At 36.2% G+C, this 23,979-nt stretch overlaps 1 protein-coding gene and 1 non-coding gene across 2 annotated transcripts; both read left to right on the top strand.

Annotated features, from left to right (window-relative positions):
- The first annotated feature begins 149 nt into the window (after positions 1-149).
- Positions 150-22,280, top strand: LOC149084824 (uncharacterized). Its single transcript, XM_089232566.1, has 6 exons — positions 150-518; positions 1,997-3,129; positions 4,490-4,562; positions 7,149-7,778; positions 13,683-13,785; positions 21,936-22,280. The coding sequence occupies exons 2-6, from the start codon at positions 2,035-2,037 to the stop codon at positions 21,985-21,987; spliced, it is 1,953 nt and encodes a 650-aa protein (XP_089088692.1). The 5' UTR covers positions 150-518; positions 1,997-2,034; the 3' UTR covers positions 21,988-22,280.
- A 1,354-nt stretch (positions 22,281-23,634) lies between these two features.
- On the top strand, positions 23,635-23,706 carry TRNAE-UUC (transfer RNA glutamic acid (anticodon UUC)). Its single transcript has one exon. It is a non-coding gene; the product is annotated as a tRNA-Glu (tRNA).
- Positions 23,707-23,979: the final 273 nt, after the last annotated feature.

The following is a 23,979-nucleotide window of genomic DNA, read 5'->3' on the forward strand; positions in this document are numbered from 1 at the left end:
TCGCAGGTTCCGATCAAATAAGCCCTCGTGTGCAGAAAATCACCGTGGTGCGACAAAAATGATCACATGATCTTATAAACCGAAACCTACCATTCGGAGCTGAATCCGAAGCGGCAAGAAAAATACGATCATGTCCCATCTAAGATTGGAACCCAGATCTACACAGTCGAATGTTAGTGGGCTAACAACTCCGCTGCCAGATCCAGCAAGCTCCATCTCTTTAGTTTGCTTTCGTTTTTGTTAACACGGCAGTAAAATTTCAGTTAAAATACCTTTAGGGAAAATCAGGAGTGAGACCAATGTTGACAAAATTTCTGTATAAAAATGAAGACAAAACAAGTGTTTCTGGGGAGACTTCAGTCTTTGGCATAGTCATTTCATCCATACGTGTTTTATCGGTTGTTCATGGACGCACGTACGTGTTAATTCCGTATTCACCTATAATGCTCAGTTGAGCAAATGTATTTTGAATGTCTTACTCGAAGGGAGTTATTGGAAATTAAGAGCCACGATTATTGGTAAGCTCAAATTTTGAAATATTTATAGGATATTCTTTTGAATAAAATATATATATATCGACAGAATTGGTCTGAGTTTTATGGATATGAAATGCCTGAAACGTTCATCTCTGAAAACACTTGCTGAAAAATGTGGCATAGTTGTAAAAATTTAAATTGTTAGGTCTCGGTAGTTATTAGAATAATACAAATCAAATTACAAATTGTGTACGACATTTATTTACTATAATCACATTTTCATATTTAAATTTGCCTCAGTTATACTAAATGCTTACACAAGATTTCAGTTTTAGAATCTAGGGTTCACAACAAAATGTTCCATTGATACAAATAATTATAATCGGGAGAGAAACGAACAAAAGGCTAACCGTAAGTTATTCGAATCTAGAATAACTTACGGTTAGCCTTTCGCTTCTCTCCCGATTATAATTATTTATATCAATGAAACATTTTGTTGTGAACCCTAGATTCTAAAACTGAAATCTTGTGTGAGCATTTAGTATAACTGAGACAAATTTAAATATGAAAATGTGATTATAGTAAATAAATTTTTCCGTGCGAACGTCCGACTCTCAAACTTGATTTCTGTAAATTATAATTGCATGATTTACCATTTTTCAGGGAAATGGACCAACTATTGTGGTTTCTGCAAAATAACTAATAGTTGTGATTGCTATACCACTTTACAAAAAAAAAAGCGTTACGAGTTGATTTTGAGCCACAATTTCGAAAATCATTAAATTAGCGGTAAATGTGTAGATGTTACGCCGATCTTCATGAGCCAAAAATAAACTAGCAGTGTACACGGAGTTGATGAGTGTACTTGTGAAAGTTACGAAAGAAAAATATAATCTAAATTTTTTTTTTTCAGAACTTTTACCATTCCCCTCCCCATGTAATATGAATCGTGCTCAAGACACCTTAGATTTTCTACTCGTTGGTCTGCGACATCATTGTCTAGCATCATAAATAATCAAACTATGTATTCAAAGATTTGTTTTTTTTTAATTCATCTGAATTTCTAAATTGCAATAAATGTTTCTGAAAACCCAAACTCCAGTAAATTTGCTAAATAAATTCCATTTTTTCGTCACTGTCAGTTGAATATCAAAACTAGACGGAACAGACCGAGCAAGACCAGGCTCTGTCGCTTACGCGATTTTAGCTCATTGCCCCGGAAGGCGCGGTCGTGCCAGAGAAAATTTTGAAAGACAAGGAAGGAGATTGGGATGGGCCCTTTCATACGATTATATGTCCGTTAACCCTATATACTAACTTAACATGCAATTTTATCAGCTTTTTGTAACTGCCTATAACTCTACGTTTCTGAGACAGTATTCTAGGGTTAATCGTTATACATCGTATAATTCGTTATACATACAATCGTTGTGACAATATGAAAAAGACTATAGACAGAAAAACATGAAAACATTTCTATATCACGACATGCATAATAACATCTAAACTTTTATTCTCAGGTCAACTGCTATCAGTTCGCTCACGTTGCACGGAGAAGATGAGGGACGAATCAGTTATGCCCATTCAGGTATGTTCTACCAAAGCAACGTTTCTGGTTCTGCAAACGAGGCTGGATATGAAGTACTTCGGCATTCAGAAAAATGGCAGTCTTTGTGAGACATCATTGCTGTCAAACATATTCAAGGAAGCAACAGGGTTATCTAGAAAAACTCTGGAGATTCACGACCGAGTCGCAAATTGCCTTTGCTTCAATGGATGCAAAAGCACTGATAAAATTGAAAAATGTGCTTCTGAAGACGCTGAAGAAATGTTGAAGCACTTGGAAACTTTGAAAAAACTGCTGAAACAAATAGAAGCCATCGAGTTAGGCGTGCCAGATATGAAGACTCAGGTTTCAAGTAAACCATTAAATCCACTGAGTAAATCATTCGTGCCCTCTGCTAAAGTGTATGAACAAATAGAGAAATACGCCACAAATATTGGTGGAAATTCTCTCACTTCGAGTTGTCGGATGCCGCTGGAAGCACACGCACCAGTTACCAGTATTGAAACCAGTACAGAGCAAAAAGATCCTGTATTCGAGAATATGTTTAAATTATCAAAAGTGCGAGACGAAACGACGGCAACCGGTTATTGTTTTAATAAAAAAATTAAATACTTATGGCCGGAAACAAATCTTGTGCAAACTTCAAACTTATCTTTCGTGTCGCATCAGAACAACATTGACCATCAAAAAAGTAAGACGGTCTCAAACAGGCAGTTTGTTCAACCACTTGACTTTACGAACATATGGTCTCCTACGGAACAGGAGAAAAAACTATTATGCAAGAATAATCCAACAGATATTTGCGGATTCCCGTCATTTACTTATTTCATCTTGAAGGATATTCAAAAACCTGCCGAATCTACGAATTCTAACATTAGTGAAAAGATTTCCAATGGCTACCACGATGAGAATAATATAACAAGCGATCTGAATATTCACGAAGACGGCATTTCATCGTCAATAGAAATTCAGGAGGTTCAAGTTAATTCTGAAGACGGCGTTAAATTGAACGGACTCTCTGAAGATGTCGGTGAAAAAGTCGGATCAGTCAGTCAAATCTCTGAAAAAGATTCTGTCGATGCTCAGGTATACTGATTTTTAATTCTCGCAATATTTTCTCTAATTGCCATAAATCCAAAAATCTGGTGTTATTCATTAACTTTTTATTTTAACGTATGTAATCCAGTGCCGTCATGGGCTCACCCGGGACTTAAGTGTAGAGGTATGAAAGAGATCTGTAAATTTTCGAATGTAAGCATGTAAATTGGAAGGCATAAATTTATAACAACGTAGGGTGCAGAAAATGACCGTGGTGCGACAAACATGATCAATTATAATAACGTAGGAGGTGCCGGAAAAATCGCTTTGCCTGAGGACCCCATGATGCTCGCAAGACGGCCCTGGTGTAATCCCAGACTTCAAATTCCGAGTTTTGAAACTGGCATCAAATCATGTCGCATGAATGAATAAAGTTGATCCCGCGTGTAACATCCCACTAAGAACGTTTACCCGCTCTTAGTAGGACTCATTTTCATGGTCCCAGCTTACCAATTGAAGAAACAGCTGAATTTTTCTAAGAAATCAAATAACAAACCAACGAACAAGATTTTTTATATGCTGTTCTTTCCCTTTTTTTTCTCTGACTTTGAATGTAAGTATCTCGGCGAATATTGCTCTTAAAAACGTGTTTTTTGGCTCAGGAGAGACAGGGCAAGAGCTTAATAATTGGAAGTTAAAGGACGGGGACCGTATAAAAAAGCTAACTGTTTTAGTTTGACACACTATTTTCACTGACAAAACTGGTACAGAATGATTTCTGAACACATTTTTGGGCATTTTTCTAAATTGGAATCCAACCTCTACGACGAACGGTTGATGAGATAAAGGCCAAGTTAGGACACTTTGCATATGTGCACTTCAATATGTAATATACTACTAAAACTAAGGATGAGCGCACACCCGTTCGACACGACGAAACAAGACAGCTTTAGACAAGCTTAGTCGTTGATTTGTATGGCACAACGCGCACACCAGTTAGTGTTCCACAAATTGAAACCCCTCACCTATTTGTATATATTGTACAATTTTATATTTTCTGTGTGTGCCACTGCATCATGCATTGGTGTGTTCTACTTGTCATATCTGTGTGGTGTATTATTTTATTTTCTATTTTATTATTTGTATTCTCGTTTAATAAAGTCCGCCCCGGTCCACCCCATTGGGGAAATAGCTAAAATTGCCCGACGACGATAGAGCATGGGCCCGTGTTCGGTTTGAAAGAAAATGACAAATTGAAACGTTGCGTCATACAAATCAATGGGAACAAAAATGATTAAGCTAGTCTAAATCTGTCTTGTGTCTAACAGGTGCTCTCTCACCCTAAGCAGACATATGCCTGCATATATAAAATGAAAAAAACAATTGAGGTATTTTATTCGTATTTTAGAAATCCCCGGTGAAAAATGGTTCGGATAAAGATTCATCTGTTTTAAGAAAGAAAGGACAGTATCAGATGAATGGTGAGTGTTAATCTGAATTATTGATTACGTCGAGTTTCGTTTAACTTTAATGAAATCTCCCCCAAGTTTGCCTTGGGGGCCGCAATTTTTTTGTTCACTATAGAAATAAAAAAACAATGAAATCGCTTAATCTTCTACAACTTACTGTGTGATTACCGTTTGCTCAGGTGAAATGTTCTTACGAAGTAAGTTTATTAGGAAATAAAATTTTATTGAAGCCGCCTGGGGCAACCGAGTGGTTAGCACACTAGCTTTCAGTTGATGCTGGGTTCTGATCCTCTCCCCAGCGCGACCCAACCCGCAAGGGTAAAAGGCTTATACCCCGGGAGGGACAGAGCCTGGGTCGTGTCTGGTCTGTCGGGTTCTGATCCAAGGTGAGGCATGAATGTCCGATTTTTACTATAAGGTGACTGCCCTCCTTCAAATGAATTTCGTCAAAATTTTCGAAATTGTTTGATTTGTTCATTCGCGAAAGAGCAGTTATTTTAAAATTTAAATTTTTTTTTCATTTTCATCTCTACAATAAATAGAAATGAAGTTATTACCAATTATTAGTTTGGAGATAAAATCTTTGAATGCGTTTTCTGAAGATTTTTTTTTTTTTGCTTTTTTTCCACGAAAAACTTATATCAAGAATTTTTCAAAATATCTCGCTTTCCCACTGTATTTCAAACAGTTCTGACTGTGCAATGAACTGAACTAAGCAATATATTCATGTTCAATTTTTTTTTTTGAATAATCAAGTATTCATGATTTTGAATTAAGTATTTTTAACGAAAAATGTTTTTAACTCGTATATAATGGTGTCAGTTTACTAAAAGCACATATTCTAAAACTTTTAGTTCGTTGTACAGAAAAATTTCATAGGAATAACCTGTGTGAAGAACGTTGATACAAGCAGTAGAGAAGTGCTCAAAATATGCTAATTTTACATATACTAACAAAAAAAATGTTTTGGCAAAATATTCATACAATAACATTTTCTTAATTTCATACCATATTCAAACAAAAAACATGTGCGTTTTATCCAAAATGACCTTTTTAAAAAACACCGAAGGAGTGCAGTCACCTTGAAAATTAGATTTTGGTCCGATTATCACTGACAGGTAAAGATGGCCGTGTTGTATTTTGTCATAGGAAGTCAAGTCACAGGAAACAAATATAAGCTATGAGGTGAAATTAAGGGGGTTGGTACACGCAAATTTTTCCAAAAGACCCATTTTCAATTTTTTCAATTTTCAAATGCTATTCTGTTCAAGATTTTGTTGTAGCTCTACTAGAAATATTTAAACATAAACTGCTAGCAGACATATATGCTAATGTTTTCACTTAAATGCTTTTTTCTCAAAACTTTTTTGTTAAAGAACATTTTTCCGAACAAACCACTCATTCAAATGTCTTGAAAGTTTGTGTCTCTCAACACTATGGTGTTACATACGTTAACACGAGGATTTTTTTATTAAAATTTTTTAATTTTATGACAAAATATGGGTAAAATTTGGTGATTTTTGAAAGGCATGATGTTGAAATTAAAATTCGATAAAAAAATAACCAACAATTAAAATCCTAAACTCTTGTTTTAAACTGTATAAAAATATCTATAGTATTTGAGGAAAAAATCGAGTGAATATAAAATTTTTAAATGTTCTTAAAGGAATGAGATTTTTCCCATGGGAAGCCAAGATCGTGCACCAACCCCTTAAGCTAATGTTGCAGTCAGGTTGAGTTGCCACAAGTCGAAAACTCATTTGAATCCAAATTCTATACACAAAAAAGGCTATAGCAATTTTAATGCGTGGACAGAGAAATAGCCTTTTCTCAGTCCAATATATCAAGAAAACTGATATTTTCTGGATATTATGCCGAGGTGAACTTGGAAAGAAAAGTCATCTGGTTTTTCCCGGGGCTCGAACCCATGCCCTCTTGCAAACCGGGAAAGCATGCTATCATCTACCACACTGGAGAAACGACCATGTCTTCCTTATTTAACGCACAGAGGCGCGAGGTAGAGGCTTCACGCCGGTTTGCAAGAGGGCCTGGGTTCGAGTCCCGCCGGAGAACAGGTGACTTTTCTTTCCATCATATTTGTTATACCATCATATCCTAATCATTATAATCGATTTTCGGAATATATTTTCGCGCACATTTAACCTGTGAAATTACACGATACCAAATTAGTTTCCTCTAAATTAAAAACATTTTTAAAAATTTGATTTGATCCAAATGCGTCGATTCTGACTCTCATCCATGATAATACTTTATCAAAAAACAATTAGCATTTCACAATACATTGCGTAGTAATAGCATAAAATTATGTTGAGTAAAAGTAGTTTGCCCACGTAAAAACCGAATGAAACTTTTCTATTGAATCATTTTCTCGTCCAGTCGGAGCAATTTTAGCGAATATTTCTCGCATCTGATACTTGGATTGCTCCGTAAATCAGGAGAATGTTGTATATCACTAGTTAAAAGTATGTCGAATCTGATTGAAACGTCTTTCTGTTTAGATCAAAATAAATCGGATGACAAGAGGTTCAGAATATGAAATGTACATGCTAACATTTTACCCACGTTTTTTTCTTTCAGATACGTTCACGCTTTTAGACGAGAGAAACGGGAGCCAGATAAATGTTTTTAAACATCTTGAGGAAAATGAGTCTAAAATCGAGAAATGGACTTTCGGCCAAGTGCCGTTAAATTTTTCCGTCTGCAAGCGTCCTTGTAGTAATTGGTGCAATGCTAAACAAACAAAAAATATCCAAGAAACCGGTCACAAAAAAATTGGCAACACCTTGACATCTCGTCAAAAGAATCAATCTGCAGGATGTTTCTGCTTCAATAACTTCGAATCAACGGCAAAAATTGAGAATATGCCTTGCCAGCAAAAGACTGAACTATCAATCTTATCCGCAGCGTTTGTGAAACAAACTAGTACTATATTCGATACAGAACAATGGAACACTTGGAAACTGGCTGAATTTCGCCATCGACGTGACTCTGGCGATAGTGGTTACAGCTCTGTTGGTCAGTCGGAGCACGATGTCAAGTTACAACAAAGCCATACGGCTATCGACATCTTTGGAAATAGTGGTGACGATTTCTTTAATTCAAGATTCGAAAATGATTATTGGACTCCTTTGCCAGATTGTAAACCGAAGCTGCCTCAAAATTCTTGCAAGCGGGAATCTTATTTTCCAATAGGCCATTGGGAACCAAGTAAGTTAATACATTACAAAGAGAAAACTAAATTAAAATGCACTCAGGGTTAACTGACGTGGTTTATGTCACAATGGTACTATAATCACAATTTTGGATAAAAGATTGGCGCGCGCGCCCACACGCGAAAGGGTTAAATGCAAGTTTTTAACCAATCCGTGTCGATCTTGTCACAAATTGTGACTATAGTTTTAACCAATGTTTCTCAACCTTTCTGAACTCCCAAGGACTAGTAAAATATCTGGAACAATTTGACGGACCACTTGTCTCCCGTATTACGGGACGTTCCTGTACTTTTGGTTCCAAATTTTTTTATACGTGTCCCGTTTTTTCAACGATGCGTATTTGAATTTATAAATGTTTACTAAAATTATGAATAAACAGCGTTTTTTTATAGTTTATGATAACTATGGCTATAAATACAACTATACTATAAATACGTTTTCTCCAAAATTTTCAGTGATTTTTAGCTGCAACTGGGGATTTTACCGACTTGCACAACATTTTTTGACAATTAACGTCCCGTATATAACCATATTTAAGATCGCAGTTCCCCTTATTTTTCTGAATGAAATATGGTAATCGGAAAAGTAGTCATTTGAGAATGGGTTTTTTCCTTCGTCAAATGCATTTTCATTTACTGCGACTTGTCCTTCATCCATTTTATCAGTAATTAGTAAATTTGTCGGAAATTGCATTTTTTAGCTAAAGTTAGTGATATCCAGTATTTAGGACCACAATTTCTAGCATTTTCTTGATGTGTGTTAAACCTAAATATAAATTATCATTTTTATTTGAACCCGCATAAATAGCATGAATATCAAAACAATTGAATAAGTTTTCATTCAGTTGGAACAGAATTATCATATCTACCTGTAGTCCGCGGACCATAGGTTGAGAAACGCTGGTTTAAACAAATACTAAATATCACCCTCGGTTAAAGTTTTTTCACTAAAATTTGACACAAAGCTTTCCCGTTTTTTTTATAAACATGAAACAATTTTGGGATGGAATCACAACTTATCTGATCAGTAGTCAAACAAAAGCGTGTCTAAAAATTTCATAACTAGAGCCCGGATTATATGCAAATACATAATTGCATATGCAATTTTATGTTGTAGAAATTTTTATAGTAAGTGCACATAAATGCATGAAATCACCAGTTTTAGAAAATACGTGCATATTTTCGGGACTTTTTTTTTTCTATTTATCGCATTGTGCTAATTTTTGTAAGATTTTTACCTTTTATTTTTCAAATTTCTTTAATCTTTTCACAAAAATATTTCACCATTTAGGATTGTTCATTTCCAGGCATTTTTGAATGAATATTTTCGCCCTTCCAAATACATGTGTTCATTTTTGCGTATATTTTTTAGTTTTACTGCATATTCTTTTCTCTTAAGTTAGGCCATACTTCAGTGCTTTTAATAAGCATATTTTCCTTATGCATATGTTTGTGCATATATTTTTCATTTTTAGGTCATATTCTTGCTTTTTTAAATCTATTTTTTCATTTTGTGAGCATATTTTCCTTTTAGGGAAATTTCATAATTTTTAAATGTTTATTTTTTCACTTCACGTTCATTTTTCTAATACACATATAATGTATATGCCCTTTAGTGCATATTGAATTTTTAAGGCACATTTATTTCATGCATATTTCGGTATTTTAAATACATTTTTCGGTATTTTTAAAGTGCATATAATCCGGGCTCTGTTCATCACGTGCTACTTGTCAAATAGATTTTACACAGAATATTGGATTATTATTTTAAATATTTAAATATTAGCCGTCCTTGAATGAAAATATATTACACAGGTTACTAGGTGTCAGCTTTTCTAAACCATAAAATTTCAACTTTCTGCTCTTGTAATTTTTGTTTGTGCAAAGGATCACAATTAACTGTCTGGATTAGTGATTTATTAAAACTTAATACAGCGGAATTTGATGGCTTTGTTGGAAAAATAATCGCTCTATTTTCCAAAAAATCAAATTATCTGATTGATATAAGAATTGCTAAGTCTGAGGGTACGAACATAGTGCACACTGGTTCCCGATTCTGCGAGTCAGCACCGTTACGAATTGGTTAAACTTGTAATTCCGGTTTTTATACAATTCGGCAACGTTGCCGACTCCGCGAATCAGAAACAAGCGTGAACTATGTACGAGATATCTACTTATCAACATTTCTTTCTGAGCGTGGATAATCGCTGTGAATTTCTATTGAGGATTTTAATTTTTCCGTAAAATTTTTAAGTGCATCCCCCCTCAGTAAATACTTGAGTATATGTGCAAATTTTGATATCGATACGACTTTAGGCTGCAGAATGCTCTGAACAATATAATTTTATGCTCACTCTTGTGTATTATTTTTTTAAAGATATTGACTTTTTGATTTCACAACTTTCAAGACTGCCATCTAGAATTTATAAACAATCTATATTTCGTTAGAAGTAAAGTTTCAGCGCACGCGAAGCTTATCATCGGTTGTCCAATTGAATTGATTCATTTCATTCAAGAAAAGATAATTAAAAGAGAAAATGAAAAAGTCGATCTTCACTCTCTCCAATCCCAAAAGTTAATTGAGTTACTAAACTTTCAGCTGTATCCAATAACTTTACTTGATTACGTGCCTTGATATTTTAGACGTACGTACATCCATCATCTAAGCTAGTTTTCCGAAACAACGAGGGAATATTTCCTGAATTTCATTCGCAATTAACCTTATCACAAACTTTTTCAGCGTGGTAATTTATGAAACATTAGTGATCAATAACTGCCGGGTTCAAGTAAATCCAAGACATTAGACTCAACCAATAGGATTTTCAGAAGTTGAGAAGATAGATATTTACTATCATCGACGGGGCAAACGATGGTCCAGTCGCTTTCTCTTCCTATAATCAATAAACGTAATTTAGGAGCTCTATTCACTCTAGAGCGATGAAGATCCGCTCAAGTTTAAAGATTTCTAAAAGATCCCTTTCTCTGTAATAAATATTCTTTAGGCATAATATTAATCATGACGGGTCATAAAGACTACTCAATATAATAAATTGCATGCATAGACGTGCTAGAAATTACCGTGGTTAAGATGTTATCGAAAAGAATATTGACTGTCGAATGCTTTCTTAATTACACGTCGAGGTCAACTTCTTTTGAGGATGAATGTTTAGTCAACTGTCAGCTTTACTTCACTGAATGTAGTACAGTGAAATTTCGATATAACCATACTCTGAGGACCAAGAAAATATCGTTGTAGAGGGGCTATCGTTGCAGCAGTTTAACGGTAGCGTACAGGCATTTCCAAACAAGACGTGAAAAATATCGTTGTAGAGGGATTTATCGAGAATCGCAGTGAAGGTTCGAAGACTGATAAAAACTAGTTTTTACCAAGGAGAGTCGGTAAAAGTCCGTTTTACACTTGTCAAAACGTTTTCATTTCTGACTTTTTTACCAAGTCAAAGCCCATTTTTAACGAAGCGATTAACCATCATGAACTTATTAGTTTCTAACTCTAATAATTATTTTATAATAAGTTAATTATTAATTCTAATTAAATTAAATTAATCAACCACCTAGAACTTAGTTTCTGACGATAACTAAATAATGACAAATTACCATGATTGTGATTTAAAGTTCATACTGTTGGGAGTATGAACAGAATAGTATTCAGAATAGTTAAAACCCGTTTTTAATGAATCAAGAAAAATTATGATTAATAATTGCTTAATCAGCGTCAGGAGTAAAATAATTGATTAATTGCTTGTGTCAGAAATTAATCAATTTGTTGTCAGGAACTAATAAGTTCATGATGGTAAATCGCTACATTAAAAACAGGCTTTGACTTGATAAAAGTCTGAAATGAGAACGTTTACAAGAGTATTTCGGACTTTTACCAACTCATCTTGGTAAAATCTAGATTTTACGTCTTCGGGCTTTTACCATAACATATACAGGGTGCTAACTATCGACCGCCCAATAATTACACGTGATTCCTTGTAAAAAAATAACGAAGAAAAGTGTCCGGTTTAGGATAGGACGAATATCAAGTTCTAATGTTTTGAAATTCTGTGCGTGTCATTTTTTTTGACGCTGTTACTCGCCAAACACGCAACGAAAGTAAATTTCTCCGCCAACAGAGGGTTTCAACGTTCTGAAAAAATAAAACATATTCAATCCAGTCAGAAACGAAGTTCGGCCTTTCATGATTGGCGCTTTTCTCTTCGTGAAGAGTAATAACGAAGGGAAAAAGTGCCAGTTTACGTAATAAAAATAACGTAACTAAATTAGTACATTGTTTTACGTAATAAATTCGCCCACTGTAATGGCAAATTTATTACCAGATTTTTGAAGTGTTAGCCAAGTATCTATTTGAATTTTTTTTAAACCAACAAAAAAGCCTTTTTGCCAAAATAATTTGCTCTCCTTCACTGATAAGTGAAATATTTTGAGAGAAGGTGCATATATAGTTTGATTAGTGTTCACTGTGCGATCGTTTTTTTACGTGTCTTTCAAATCAAATCACATGTTGGTCAATAAAACGGCAATATTTTTTTCAGCAAGTTTAAAACTTTCTCGAAACTGTTGCGATAACGATTTAAACGATTAACGATTTTTAACGAGGAATAATAACGATTCAATAGGAAACTTTTAATCAAACTAATTATTTTATGAATTAATATATTCAAAATAATTGGTGGTTTCAGATTTTTTCTATTGATTATTCATCTCGTGTCTTATTTTCATTCCGATTCATACATGTTGCAACGAAGAGTTTTCATTTTCTTGCGACTGCAATTGATTTTTTATCGAGCTGAAATGTCAAATTTACTTTACCTGTTAATAGATATATTTTGATACAACTTCGAAATTTATTTCAGCCTACATGATTCGCGCAGAACTTTGTCATTTTTTCAGATTTCATCACGGGTCGTATTTATAAGGGTCTGTTGCCCCGAGCCCTTCTTAGCAGATACGGACTTGCGCCCCTTTGAGATGCTTTTATATTCAGTTTCTTAATTTTTTTTTCCCGAAAAATCATTCTCTCCCCCATCATGAAAGTCATCTCTTTCGGGGCAGTAGTTTTTTCTTCAATATCCCACATGAACTCAAAAACTGCAATCTGAGAAAATTATAATAACCACATAAAAATTTGTAAAATACAACGCAAGGGAGGGAGAAAAAACTGGTTTTTCTTTTCTTTCTCTTAGGGTTACACCATTGCTATAAGTTTCAAAAATGCCAAGTTATACGTTTGGTGAATTTTGCAGGATTATGAAATGACATAATGAGTTACTTAATAAATTTTTAAAGCGTTGTATGGGCCAAATCAAAAACTGAAAGCACTTTTCACATTAGTTTTCACAAGGTATGTAATAATTGGGTGGTCGATAGTTACCAATCTGTATATGGTGAATTTATTTCAATGGTTTAATGTGGGCATTGAAGCTAATTAAATACAGAAATTTCAATTTTAAAATTAGTTTAAGAAAACATTTTTAGCCACGATAAAGTTGAACATGCTTGATGATTAAAAAAATTTAGTGGACTCAACACATTTTATCTCTTTTGGGCTATCGCACCCCTAAAGAGAAAATCTTAAGTCGATGAGACCAAATTCTGAAGGTTTTGCGAGTTCAGAATTGGCCAGCTCCTTGTCGGAATCTTTTCTTACAAGAGGTAATATATTTCTACTTAAAACTGATGAGATAATTAAATTACTCCTGATAACTAATAACACCAATAATGCAGTATATGTCGGAATATGAAACACTAACTTAAGATAAAATCTTTCTGGTGAAAAGAGAGGACACTCGTCTCTCAACACTATTTGGAAAAGCTTCGACTCCCACTTAATCAAGCGAGAAGACGAGTTCAATAATGTGGTTTTCTTAATTTTTCAGATAACGCTAACCGTCTAAAGATAAGGAGAGGTGGAACTCGAGCTCAAAATGTCGAAGGAAGCAAAGATGGTGTACAAACTGCACCTAAATTTCAGAGGAATCCGTGAGTAGCACTTTGTTCTAGATTTAAGATCTATATTTGTATCGGACGTGCAAATACATCTCAGCTGAAAATTCCGTATCAATCCTATAAATATGGTTGGGAAGCTTGAAAATATAATATTTAACTTTTGGGAAGAGCTTTGAATAAAGCAATTGTATATTCGATTTATTTATGAACTGAGTGGTGAACCATTTCAAAAGTTTGGATCGTAAAATATGGAAACGGGGATTGTGCATCGTCAATAATTCAAATTTCGTCTGCCAGAGCGTGACAAAATGTTGCATCAACATATTCATTCTGTCGGAAAGGCTATTTGCAACTTTAACATTAATTGTTTATATAGCAAGCTATTCATATAAATATTTCCTGATTAATTCCGAAGTAGGTAACTTTCCCTTCACGAGAAAAATTTCATACAGATTTCACTATTTACTGCAGCAACATTTTATTATTCAATCAGATTAAGATTATGGATACGAATAGTAATTACTGTATTTTGTAAATCCTATTCCAAATTTTATGTGTTGTCTAATGTTTTCATCTGTAAAGCAAATGTCGATCACACGTGTCCACGTTTCGGAAAATTGTTTCTAAGTACGTCGACTACGAGTTGGCAGTCGTGATTAGCCTGGTAGTTTCTGCTATTCGAGTCTTTGCCTATCCTCGGTTCAGCCATGATTCTAAAGACCATAGGAAACTATTTTCTCTGGGCATATCGTACAGAATGTTACGTTCCTGTTAATCACGAAAGAAACAAATCGTGATCATCACACGCCGCCTCAAAAAATAATTCTCCTACACCAATGGTTTTAGACACGCGTTTTTAGTATATAATTTCTAAAGTGAAGTTCCGTAGGCCTTTTTCTGACGTGAATACGTCTTTTAAATCATCTGAAAATGTTAGATGCATCCTCAAAAAGTTACGAAACGAAATGCTTCAAACGCTCATTTCTCATGAAGTATTCACAATATATTAGTGTGTATTATGTCTACGGGATCGGTCTTATTAAGAAAATTCTAATGGTACTCTTCTTATTAGAAAAATCTAATGGTTAATGCCTTTTTCCGGTCTGCCCCACATTCGTAATGAAATTTTTTACGCTATACCTCAAAGTTCGCAACGCAAATAGAAGCTAAAGGTGCCGTCTGATAGATGTTATTAATACAAATGATAAAATCCAATAAATACCACTCTCGTTTTAATACCTATAACAAAATGAAGGCGAGAAGATTTCATACGATTTGAGAACTCTCATCAACAAGCAGAGGTCCTTCGAGGGTTTAGTTTCTGCAATGAGTTTCTTACGATATGCAATTATTTCGGTTACATTGAAGCACTGAAGTCAGTACCTACCAAGTGATTCGAGGCACAAAGAATGTATTCACGTCAAAACTTGTAGCCATGTCTGAGACGGCCTACCCCAACTTGTTTATTAAATTTACTTATTTATTTCCCCCGATCGGCCACGGTACACCAGTTGAGAACCACTTCCGTAAAGTTTCTCAACCTAGTTTCCCAAATTTTTTGTTTCATCGCCTCCTTCAGAATTCCTTTCTCGTCAACTCAAGCGAACCCATAGGATATACCAGTAGCTTCTATCATTCTCCTAGACCATTCCATTGCCCCGGGGGTTGATATTGTCCACTTTGGGAAACACTGCCCTAGATCAGTGTTTCTTAACCTTTTTTGCCCATGGCCCCCTTTTGAACCGTATTTTTTTTCTCGTGGCTCCCGTCTTACCCAGAGTCTTCTACCCTCATCTGGAAGGAAGATCCTTTATACGTATTGAATTGATTTTTTTCACTGAATTAATACTGAACGAAAATTTTGCAAAGATGATTGGCCTATAATTAATTCAGCTCCCCAATAGTCCGAGCTCTATTCAGGGCGTCTGAACATCATAGATTCTCCCTCAGGCAAAGTTATGCTATGGTAGTACCATACTTAGCTGGAAATAAACAGCCTCCATATTTCCTACTTATTTTCTAAATTTATTGTACTATACAAAATATCATAAGGTGGGGTCACTTATGGACATGAGACCCCCGGGCATGACCCCTCACAAGAGTGGGACTGACAGAGCTGCAGCCGGGGGCCTTACATGTTTTTCATTTTTTGTTTTTCACACTATAAATTTGATATAGAGGAAGGTTCTGTGAAAAATCTAGCTGGGGGCCTACGAAAAACCCTATCCTAAGGAACCTGCAGCAAAATGTAGGCGGTAAGGTCCAGGTGGGTCCTCGTCTTAAGACGACACTGGTTTTATGGGTGGTTTTGTTGGATTCTGTAATTGTATAGTCACTAATATAAAAGCTTTTCTTCACACCTTAATTTTTCTTAACTCTTTGCAGCCCTCCAAACCCCTTGTCATGGCCACTTTCTCCATTTTCTTCCGTGGCCCCCTCGAAATATCGCAGTACCACTAGGGGGCCATATGCCTGCCCTAGACCATAACACCACTATCAGCCTTTCTTCTAGCAATGGTTATAGCGTTTGTTCTCGAATGGTTCCTAGTCTGACGTGCCAATGGCCATCCTTTCGATTGAAAATAGAACGTAACTGATCGGATGCGGTCCGATTTACCTACCCCCGGGTAAATTAATGTAATTCCTACTGATGAATCTGTCAGTATGGATGCAGCAACATCCACCTGCTTCCCATACGTACAACAGTCTGATTCGGGATCATCACCAAGCTACCGTTGTACCGGGAACCACATTGCACTAGTTGTAGTTAGGGTTCCACTTTGACTTTTGTCCTTTACGGGCAAGCAGTACCTTGTCTTGTCCTTCATTTTTGACTAAATTCATGAGTTGTGAATTCACCAAGCCTCTCGTGCTGGGTGGATTCCTCTCTGATGTCGATTCAACAGAACAGTTTCCGTATGGCCTCCGGCGGGTCGGGGGTAGCTCTTCTTGCATCACCAACTTGGCGTACTTATTCAAGATATGTTAGCTATGGCAACCCATCAAACCGCAGTAACGATGCGGTAATCTTTTTTTTTTTTTTCAAGATTTGACCGTTTTAGCTTTTTCTCGTCACATGGAGCTAATCCAATATAGCTACTATGTATAGCCTTGTATAACACTTTGGCGATGAAAAAATTTGATTTGCCTCCTACCGGACTGTCTTGCATGAGCACATCACTTTCTCCGGCCACTTCGTGAATTGGCCGGCCTAAACCAGAATCATTTCCGAAAATCGGATTTTGGCTAAATTCGTGAATCGGCTAGTAATATATACTTAATGCGAGAAAGATTGATCCTACGTTTATAATAATTGCATTTTATTTCTTTCCCGGGGATGGTATCGAAATTTTCTACCCTAGGTCTGCAACAGTTTGTTTCACAATATTTTAAATCCCAATCATCAATATCAGGGTAATCCAAGTTGATAATGGAAAAACCGATACCAAGTTATTTCCCAAGTGTGGTGGTGATGCAAAATAGAAAGCGATTTCGTTAAGCAGAGCAAAAATTCAAGCTGATAGATGGCCCGCAATGAACTCATACGTAATCACACACAAATGTCTTATTCATCAAACTACTTTAATACAATTCAATGGAGTAGAACATAACCATACCGTGATGCAATAAAATTTTATAAATACAATGACAGCTCTAGTTTCAAATATCTGTCACTTCTGTGATAATGGCTTTAATAATTCTTTCAATGGGGATACACAGACATCAGACTTTATTTTTGATATCGCACTCATTCTCCCCCCCCCCGCTAGAAGCATAAATGTGTAAATTTTCCCTATTTCTCAATCAGCTCGTCGGATACCTTATTTTTCTAAGTTTTGCCTGAAACGCGTGAATGTATATCCCAATTGAAACACGCAGGGCCGCAACTAGGGGGGGGGGGGAAGGGAGAGCGGAGCAGGCGGGTCTCGTGCCCCGGGCGCTAGACCCGAGGGGGTGACAATTTCATTCTGAAACCTCTCCTTCAACATTACAAGGGGCGTCAAAATGCGCGCTTGCCCCGGATGACCAAGCATCTAGTTGCGGCCCTGGAAACGCGTTACAGAACATTTTAGGAAAATAACTTTTATAGCGTAACCATAGGGTAGAGTAACTACCCTAGGGTTACCTAGAGTTGGGGCTCCGTGTGCACTTCCCAGGGGCTCCGCGGCAACTAAAGGAAAGTAAAATAGATCTTTAAATTTGATAGATAAATAAAAAAAGGTCTGCCATAAAAATTATATACAAATAGGGCTCGAGTTAAACAGGGCTCCGCCATAGAAATTCTATACTGAAAAGGGCTCCGCGAGTCAAAAAAGGTTGAGAACCGCTGGCTTAGCCTATCAGAAGTATCGAAATTTAGATGACCATGGAGAATGTTATATAGTTAAGCAGAGAAAATAAGTCTGAAAAACGAGAGGATGAAGATTGAGTTCATGTTCGGAAATGGACACAAAGAAAAACAGTCGTAATCTTTGATTTACTAGTAAGCTTTTAATTTTTGTTGTATTGCTAGTTTTTGTTATACTGCTTTGTTAATATTGCTAGAAAATTTCAAATTTTGTTCAGACGTTTGCTGAAAGTTCGAAGTAATTATGCGTCTATAATTCATTCCGTAAAATGGCAATGAGAAATTTATTAGAAATTTGCTTGGGCCGTGGAAATTTAAGGCTCGTAAACAATCTAGCGTTGACTGGAAAATTTGTTTCTACTTGAGAGAGTTCTTACCACGGTTTCCCCTTAACAAGAAAATTGAGAGATTTATCGAGACTGATTTGCTAAGAGAAACAATAAGTTTTGTCTGATACTCCTCCTGATGCAATAATATCCGATTCTCCAAAGGTGTGTTCATTCCTCTTAGACAAATTGATCAGTCCGACAAACTCTTGAGACAGAAATTTCATTAATACTCCCTGGAGCTATTAAACATTCAAACGTTCCATGTGCCTCGTGTCTATCGGTAACAACAAAAGCGATTCCATTTGAGATATTTTACGGATGGAATAAATGACTTCTTGCAGTAGTAAATAACATTTTTCAGAGAACTTCGATTTTAACAATGCACCTGCGTCAATGACCGTCAAATAGAGAATGACCACTTTGATTTAATAAACTTACTGAAAAAAATACAAGATTTTTTTAAAGAATAAGATTTATTATTTTGTTTTCACGAACATTGGTTACCATTCTTTTAGGCAATTTTTATGAGGATTTTGTAGTTCTTGTATACACTTGGTCGAGCTTATACTTGAACAAACCGCATCTTTCTCGGAATGACCGTAAATTCAATATAAATGCACATACACTAACTCGGGCAAATTGTAAATCCGAGTTCGTTTTTATTCATCTCTGTACAGGAATACAAAAACTACAGTATCTGGTATCTTATGCTTTCCACTAGATTAAATCTGTATTCTTGGGATGCGGAACATAAATCAATGAAGTTCTGTTTAGTTATCTTTAGGTTGTTTTACTCATAAATCTCCACGTTAATTGTATTATACGACGTACTTTTCCATTGTACCATAAATATCCCTACCTAAGAACAATTCCCATTTTCGCATTCGTCATAGAAATGCCTATTGAATCTCAAACTTGCTACGATTGAGACACGCTTTCCTTTCCAAATTCATTCAGTGTAACATGAGTTTCGTTTGTGATATAGTTCTGGTATATAAACGAGAACAAAAATCTCAAATTTCTAAGATAAAAGTATTTTTACAGCAATAAACATGTTTATTTCTTGAAAATTTACCGTAACTCTCGAGCTTTTCTTTTGAAGTTTATTTGTTTGTGAGTCGAGGGCAAGCCGAATAACCTCGAAGCAATTCAGCTTCAGAGCATTAGGTGAGTGATTCATGACTACCTCGTGCTTTCACATCCATTTGTTCTATCAGATTAGGAAAAGTTTGTCTTTGGTGCACTCTACAAAATTAATGCATCGCAGTCGTGGCACCATAAAGTTCAACTTACGTACGATGATAAATGACCATGCTCTGGACGGAGTTTGTTTTTTCATTCCTTTAAACGTGTGTATACTTATCAAGGAAATAAATCTAAAATGTTGATATCTCTCACCGGGTTGAATTCGATTGTCGCATTTGTGAAGAAGCATTGGTATCATTGATTATAGTAGTTTGATGACGTGCCGTATGGTTTTGATTATAGTCACTAGAAACCCAGGCCAACTTATCCACCATTAATATGCTGTGGCTATTATCGGCCGATAGCTTTTCTCTATAGGGCCGCTACTAAATACTTTGTCAGTCGGGGCAAACTCCTATTGGCACCCCCGTGTAATGTAGAAAGAGGAGTTGAAGGGTGAATTCGGCGCCCCAGCTAGTCCAGCGCCCGGGGCACCAGACCCGTCTAGTCTCCTCTAATTGCGGCCGTGGTACTCAATGATTAGACCAAAAGAGAACTGGTTTTTCCACCCTCGATTATAGCCACTGGGAAGATCCAGGCCAATTCATCATTCACCATTACTCCGCATTGTGACGTCAGTATTATCACTACAGTCAATATTAAGACACCTTGAAACTCTAGCGGGCTCATCGAGGGTGGGACAACCAGTTTTCTGTTCAGTGACGTGACGTCTGATCATTGAAAAAAACTGGAGGACAGCTATTTTTTTTTTTTTTTTGGCTGTAGCGGTAACACTGACGTCACAGTGCGCAGTAATGGCGAATGATGAGTCGGCCTGGATATTTCCAGTGGCTGTAGCCCATTGTTTCCCAAAGTGGGCAATATCACTCCCTGGAGGGGCGATGGAATGGTCCGGGGCGGTAGAAGCAATGTGTTTTAGTTTAGGATCATACGGTTGAACTTGAGTTGGGGGGGGGGGGAGCGGGCGACGGAACAAAAAGTTTGGGAATCTATGCTATAGCTAATAGCTGTCCTCTATGCCATTTGTTCTAAGGATCAGACAAATATCAAACAGAGAACTGGTTTTCCCGCCCTCGATGAGCCCGCTAGAACTTAAACGCGTCGCACCCTCTGTGCTAGGGTATATAGTCGCCTTAATTTTGACTGTTGATGCATCTTTGACAAAAATTAATATGCTGTTCTGCAAAATTTTTGAGCAAACCCAATCGCCTCAAATCGGGACACAAGCGCTCTTGCTGATGGAAGTATTCAGTAAGCACCCCGGTGGAAATGTTTATCCTAATATGCGAGTCGATGACATGGGTGGTGATACGGGGAGGGGGAGAATTGCTCACCAGCATAAAGGTGAAGTCGACTGATCTAATGCATATGGGTAAATATGAACTGACATCATGCCCAGGGCATGATGACGAGAGGCCACGTGCATGTCAAAAATTGCGGGGCACCAAAAATGTTTAGGATTTTCTCTGCTCCGATTTTATCAATTTTGTGGTAGAATCGTTATCTATCACTTCAGAATATACAGGAATACTGAGGAATATATGTAAATGAACACAAAACTTGATGTGAACTAAGCACTGAAGGGGTGAATTTAAACTAATGACAAACAATTCCCGAAACTAATCAATTTTAGAATTTATCTCTAACAATTGAAAGAAATATTCCAGTGTCAATGAAATTTCAGAATTAATTCTAGAGGCGATGAAAATTTTTAAACTAACGACTAAGTAATCCCAGAATCGAAGAAAATTCAGAATTGACGGAAATAATTCCAGAATGAAATTATCCCTAATTTAATGCAAAAAATTCCAGAATTGAGGAAAATTAAGAATTAATGAAACAAACAATTCCGCTATTGATGAAAATTCAGATTAAGGGTATAAAAAAAAATTCCAGATTGATAAAAATTCAGAATTAATGGAAGTAATTTAAGAATTACATAGTAAGTCTCCAAAAATTTACCTTGAGTGGGGGGCCTGGTGCGACCGCACCTATCGGACACCCCTAAGGCAGGTCCGCCTCAAGTGCATCATAGGTCCCTGGGCCAAATGATTTTTCTGAGGCCCTACCTGGGAAATTCCCGAAAAATTCAACTAATTTTTCATGGGCCCATGCGTTAAGACGGCACTGCCCTAAGGGAGGCTCTGATCATGCCCCTTCCAGAAATCGTCTTCCCCCCACACTTTAAAGTATCTCCGCCTATGCCATTTTATAATAACTACTTTTCGAGATGAACCATTTTATTTGACCAGTTGTATTGTCCCACTTTTGACTGCTCAGTATTTTGTATTTTAATTTAGACGGTCCAACAAAAGACAGACATGGATGATGGATCTCGCAGTTGGGAAATGATTGAAAACCAGTGAATATCTTTGGTCGTTTTCAGGATTGAAATCTCGAATTGTGAAAAAAATAATTGATCTTAAATTTTTCAACGAAAGAATTGTTATTCAGAATTTACATGTTTTCTTGGTATTTTAAATTTTTTTTCGAGATAAAGTATTTTATCATTGATACTTTATATTTTTTTTTAGATTTTAAATCTTTCATATATCGCTTTTTTGACGTTTTTGACTACGATGTAGTGTACCGATTGATTTTTTTTTTTTAATAAAGTTTGTGAATTTTATATTGCAATTTGTATCAATAAAAACTTTCGTCCATTTTTTCTACCAGACCAGACCAGAATTAAACTTTTATCTCCCGGGCCTGGTTCAAGGGAACCATCTGCGGGCTTACAAACTGTAGCCACGGGGACTACGTATGAAGAGAAAGACAAGGGAGTATGTGTAAATTAAAAGTGCATGTGTATTGGAAAGTTGTCAATTTTGGGAAAAATGATAAGGTCATGGTCCTGTTTAAATTAATATTAAATTTAAACGAATTTTGCAGGTAAAATGCTGGCAGCAACCTTCTTGTCCATTTTTTCTATTTTTTAATAGTACATGAAAAGAAAATAAGGAGTTTCAAAATAGGTCAAATATGAATTTTGTGAAAACTCAACTTTAGAATTTTTGCATAGATGGCAGCACTAAATACAATACGACACAATTTCGGTAGATAAAATCCTAAAAATTAGGAATATTTCAACTTTTAATTTTAATTCCGGTCTAGATAGGGTTACCAAACGTCCTTTTTGATGTCATTTCAAGCGTTGTCCCAAGTTTTGGAAAATTCGCAGTTTTGTCTTTTTTTTGTTTCCAGAATTTTTTTCACTCGAACATTTCTTCATTGAAATTGTTTTTTCCCACATGTTTTGACATATAAAAACATGGAACATGTTTTACGCTTTGACCAATCGCCGTCGATATTCCCACAATACAAGAACCCAAGTTGCCTCCAAGCAGGGCAGATACTATTCTAACCGCAGCGCAGCTTGCTCCTGGATAATAGTCCGAAAAATAGCTGTGGAAGAAAACCACAACACCCATTTTGAGAATACCAGTTTCGCCGACATCTAATGCCTAGTATTGAAGCGGGGATGTTCAGCATAAAGCTTCCGAAAGCTGTGGTCGCTTTCAGAAATGCCAATGAATTTAACAAGACTAGGTCCTTTGCTATAAAGGAAACTGATCAGATGGTGGGAACATCACATGCGAAGGGAAACGGAACGCTTTAAACCGTGGGTGGGGGGGGGCCGCCCGTGACTATCTCTTCCCCACCACCCAGTGTCAAAGGTGAAGTTGACATCATCGTGCCCCAGACTTCCAAGTCTATCTTCGCCTATGCTTTAAACTCTAATTTTTAAGATTGTTTCAGTTGGGAAAAAATGTGGCACCGTCTGGTGTAAAAGTTAGGAAAAAGGACATCAGCAAATTGCGTGTGCAGGCGTCCTCCTTTTTCAGTTTGGATCTTTAATGTTGAAGGGAATAAAGTAGAAATAATAGAATATATTATAAAAAACACTCTAAAATATATGTATTTCTTCCGATGGCGTTTTGGTAGATTAAAAGATCGAAAATGTATTCAATTTTTCATTGTAGAAAACTGGACCGCATTTCCCATGTGGTCTAGTGGTTAGGATTCCTAGTTTTCGCCGAGGCGGCCCGGGTTCAATTCCCGGCATGGGATTGGAGCTCGAACTTTCCAAATCACATTTTCTACTCTGGAGATCTGTGTGGATTGCGTTGGGCTCTATTTTGTTAAAAACTTTTTATGAATTAAATGTGAAGAGAAATAAAATTGAAATTTAGGCATTTTTAGTTTATAGATGATGGGGTGTCATAAGTTTTTATGCTTTTCACCTTCCTTAATTACTGTAGTAGTTAAATTTACAGTATCAAAATTCCTCAAAGGAATGTGTACGAGATTTGTTTGGTTTAGAAAACATTAAGAAAAGCATTG

This window comes from Pholcus phalangioides, unplaced genomic scaffold (assembly GCF_987345545.1).
Source record: "Pholcus phalangioides strain wild (caught in Gottingen) unplaced genomic scaffold, Ppha-v1.0 ptg000007l_1, whole genome shotgun sequence".
In the NCBI taxonomy this organism is placed as follows: Eukaryota; Metazoa; Arthropoda; class Arachnida; order Araneae; family Pholcidae; genus Pholcus; species Pholcus phalangioides.

What these genes read in the sequence shown, in the direction of transcription:
- LOC149084824 (XM_089232566.1), top strand. Translation starts at nt 2,035, where the DNA reads ATGAGGGACGAATCAGTTATGCCCATTCAGGTATGTTCTACCAAAGCA. An exon ending in AAGATTCTGTCGATGCTCAG is followed by an intron (nt 3,130 to 4,489) that starts GTATACTGATTT and finishes TTCGTATTTTAG; the next exon opens with AAATCCCCGGTGAAAAATGG. An exon ending in CCTAAATTTCAGAGGAATCC is followed by an intron (nt 13,786 to 21,935) that starts GTGAGTAGCACT and finishes ATTTTAATTTAG; the next exon opens with ACGGTCCAACAAAAGACAGA.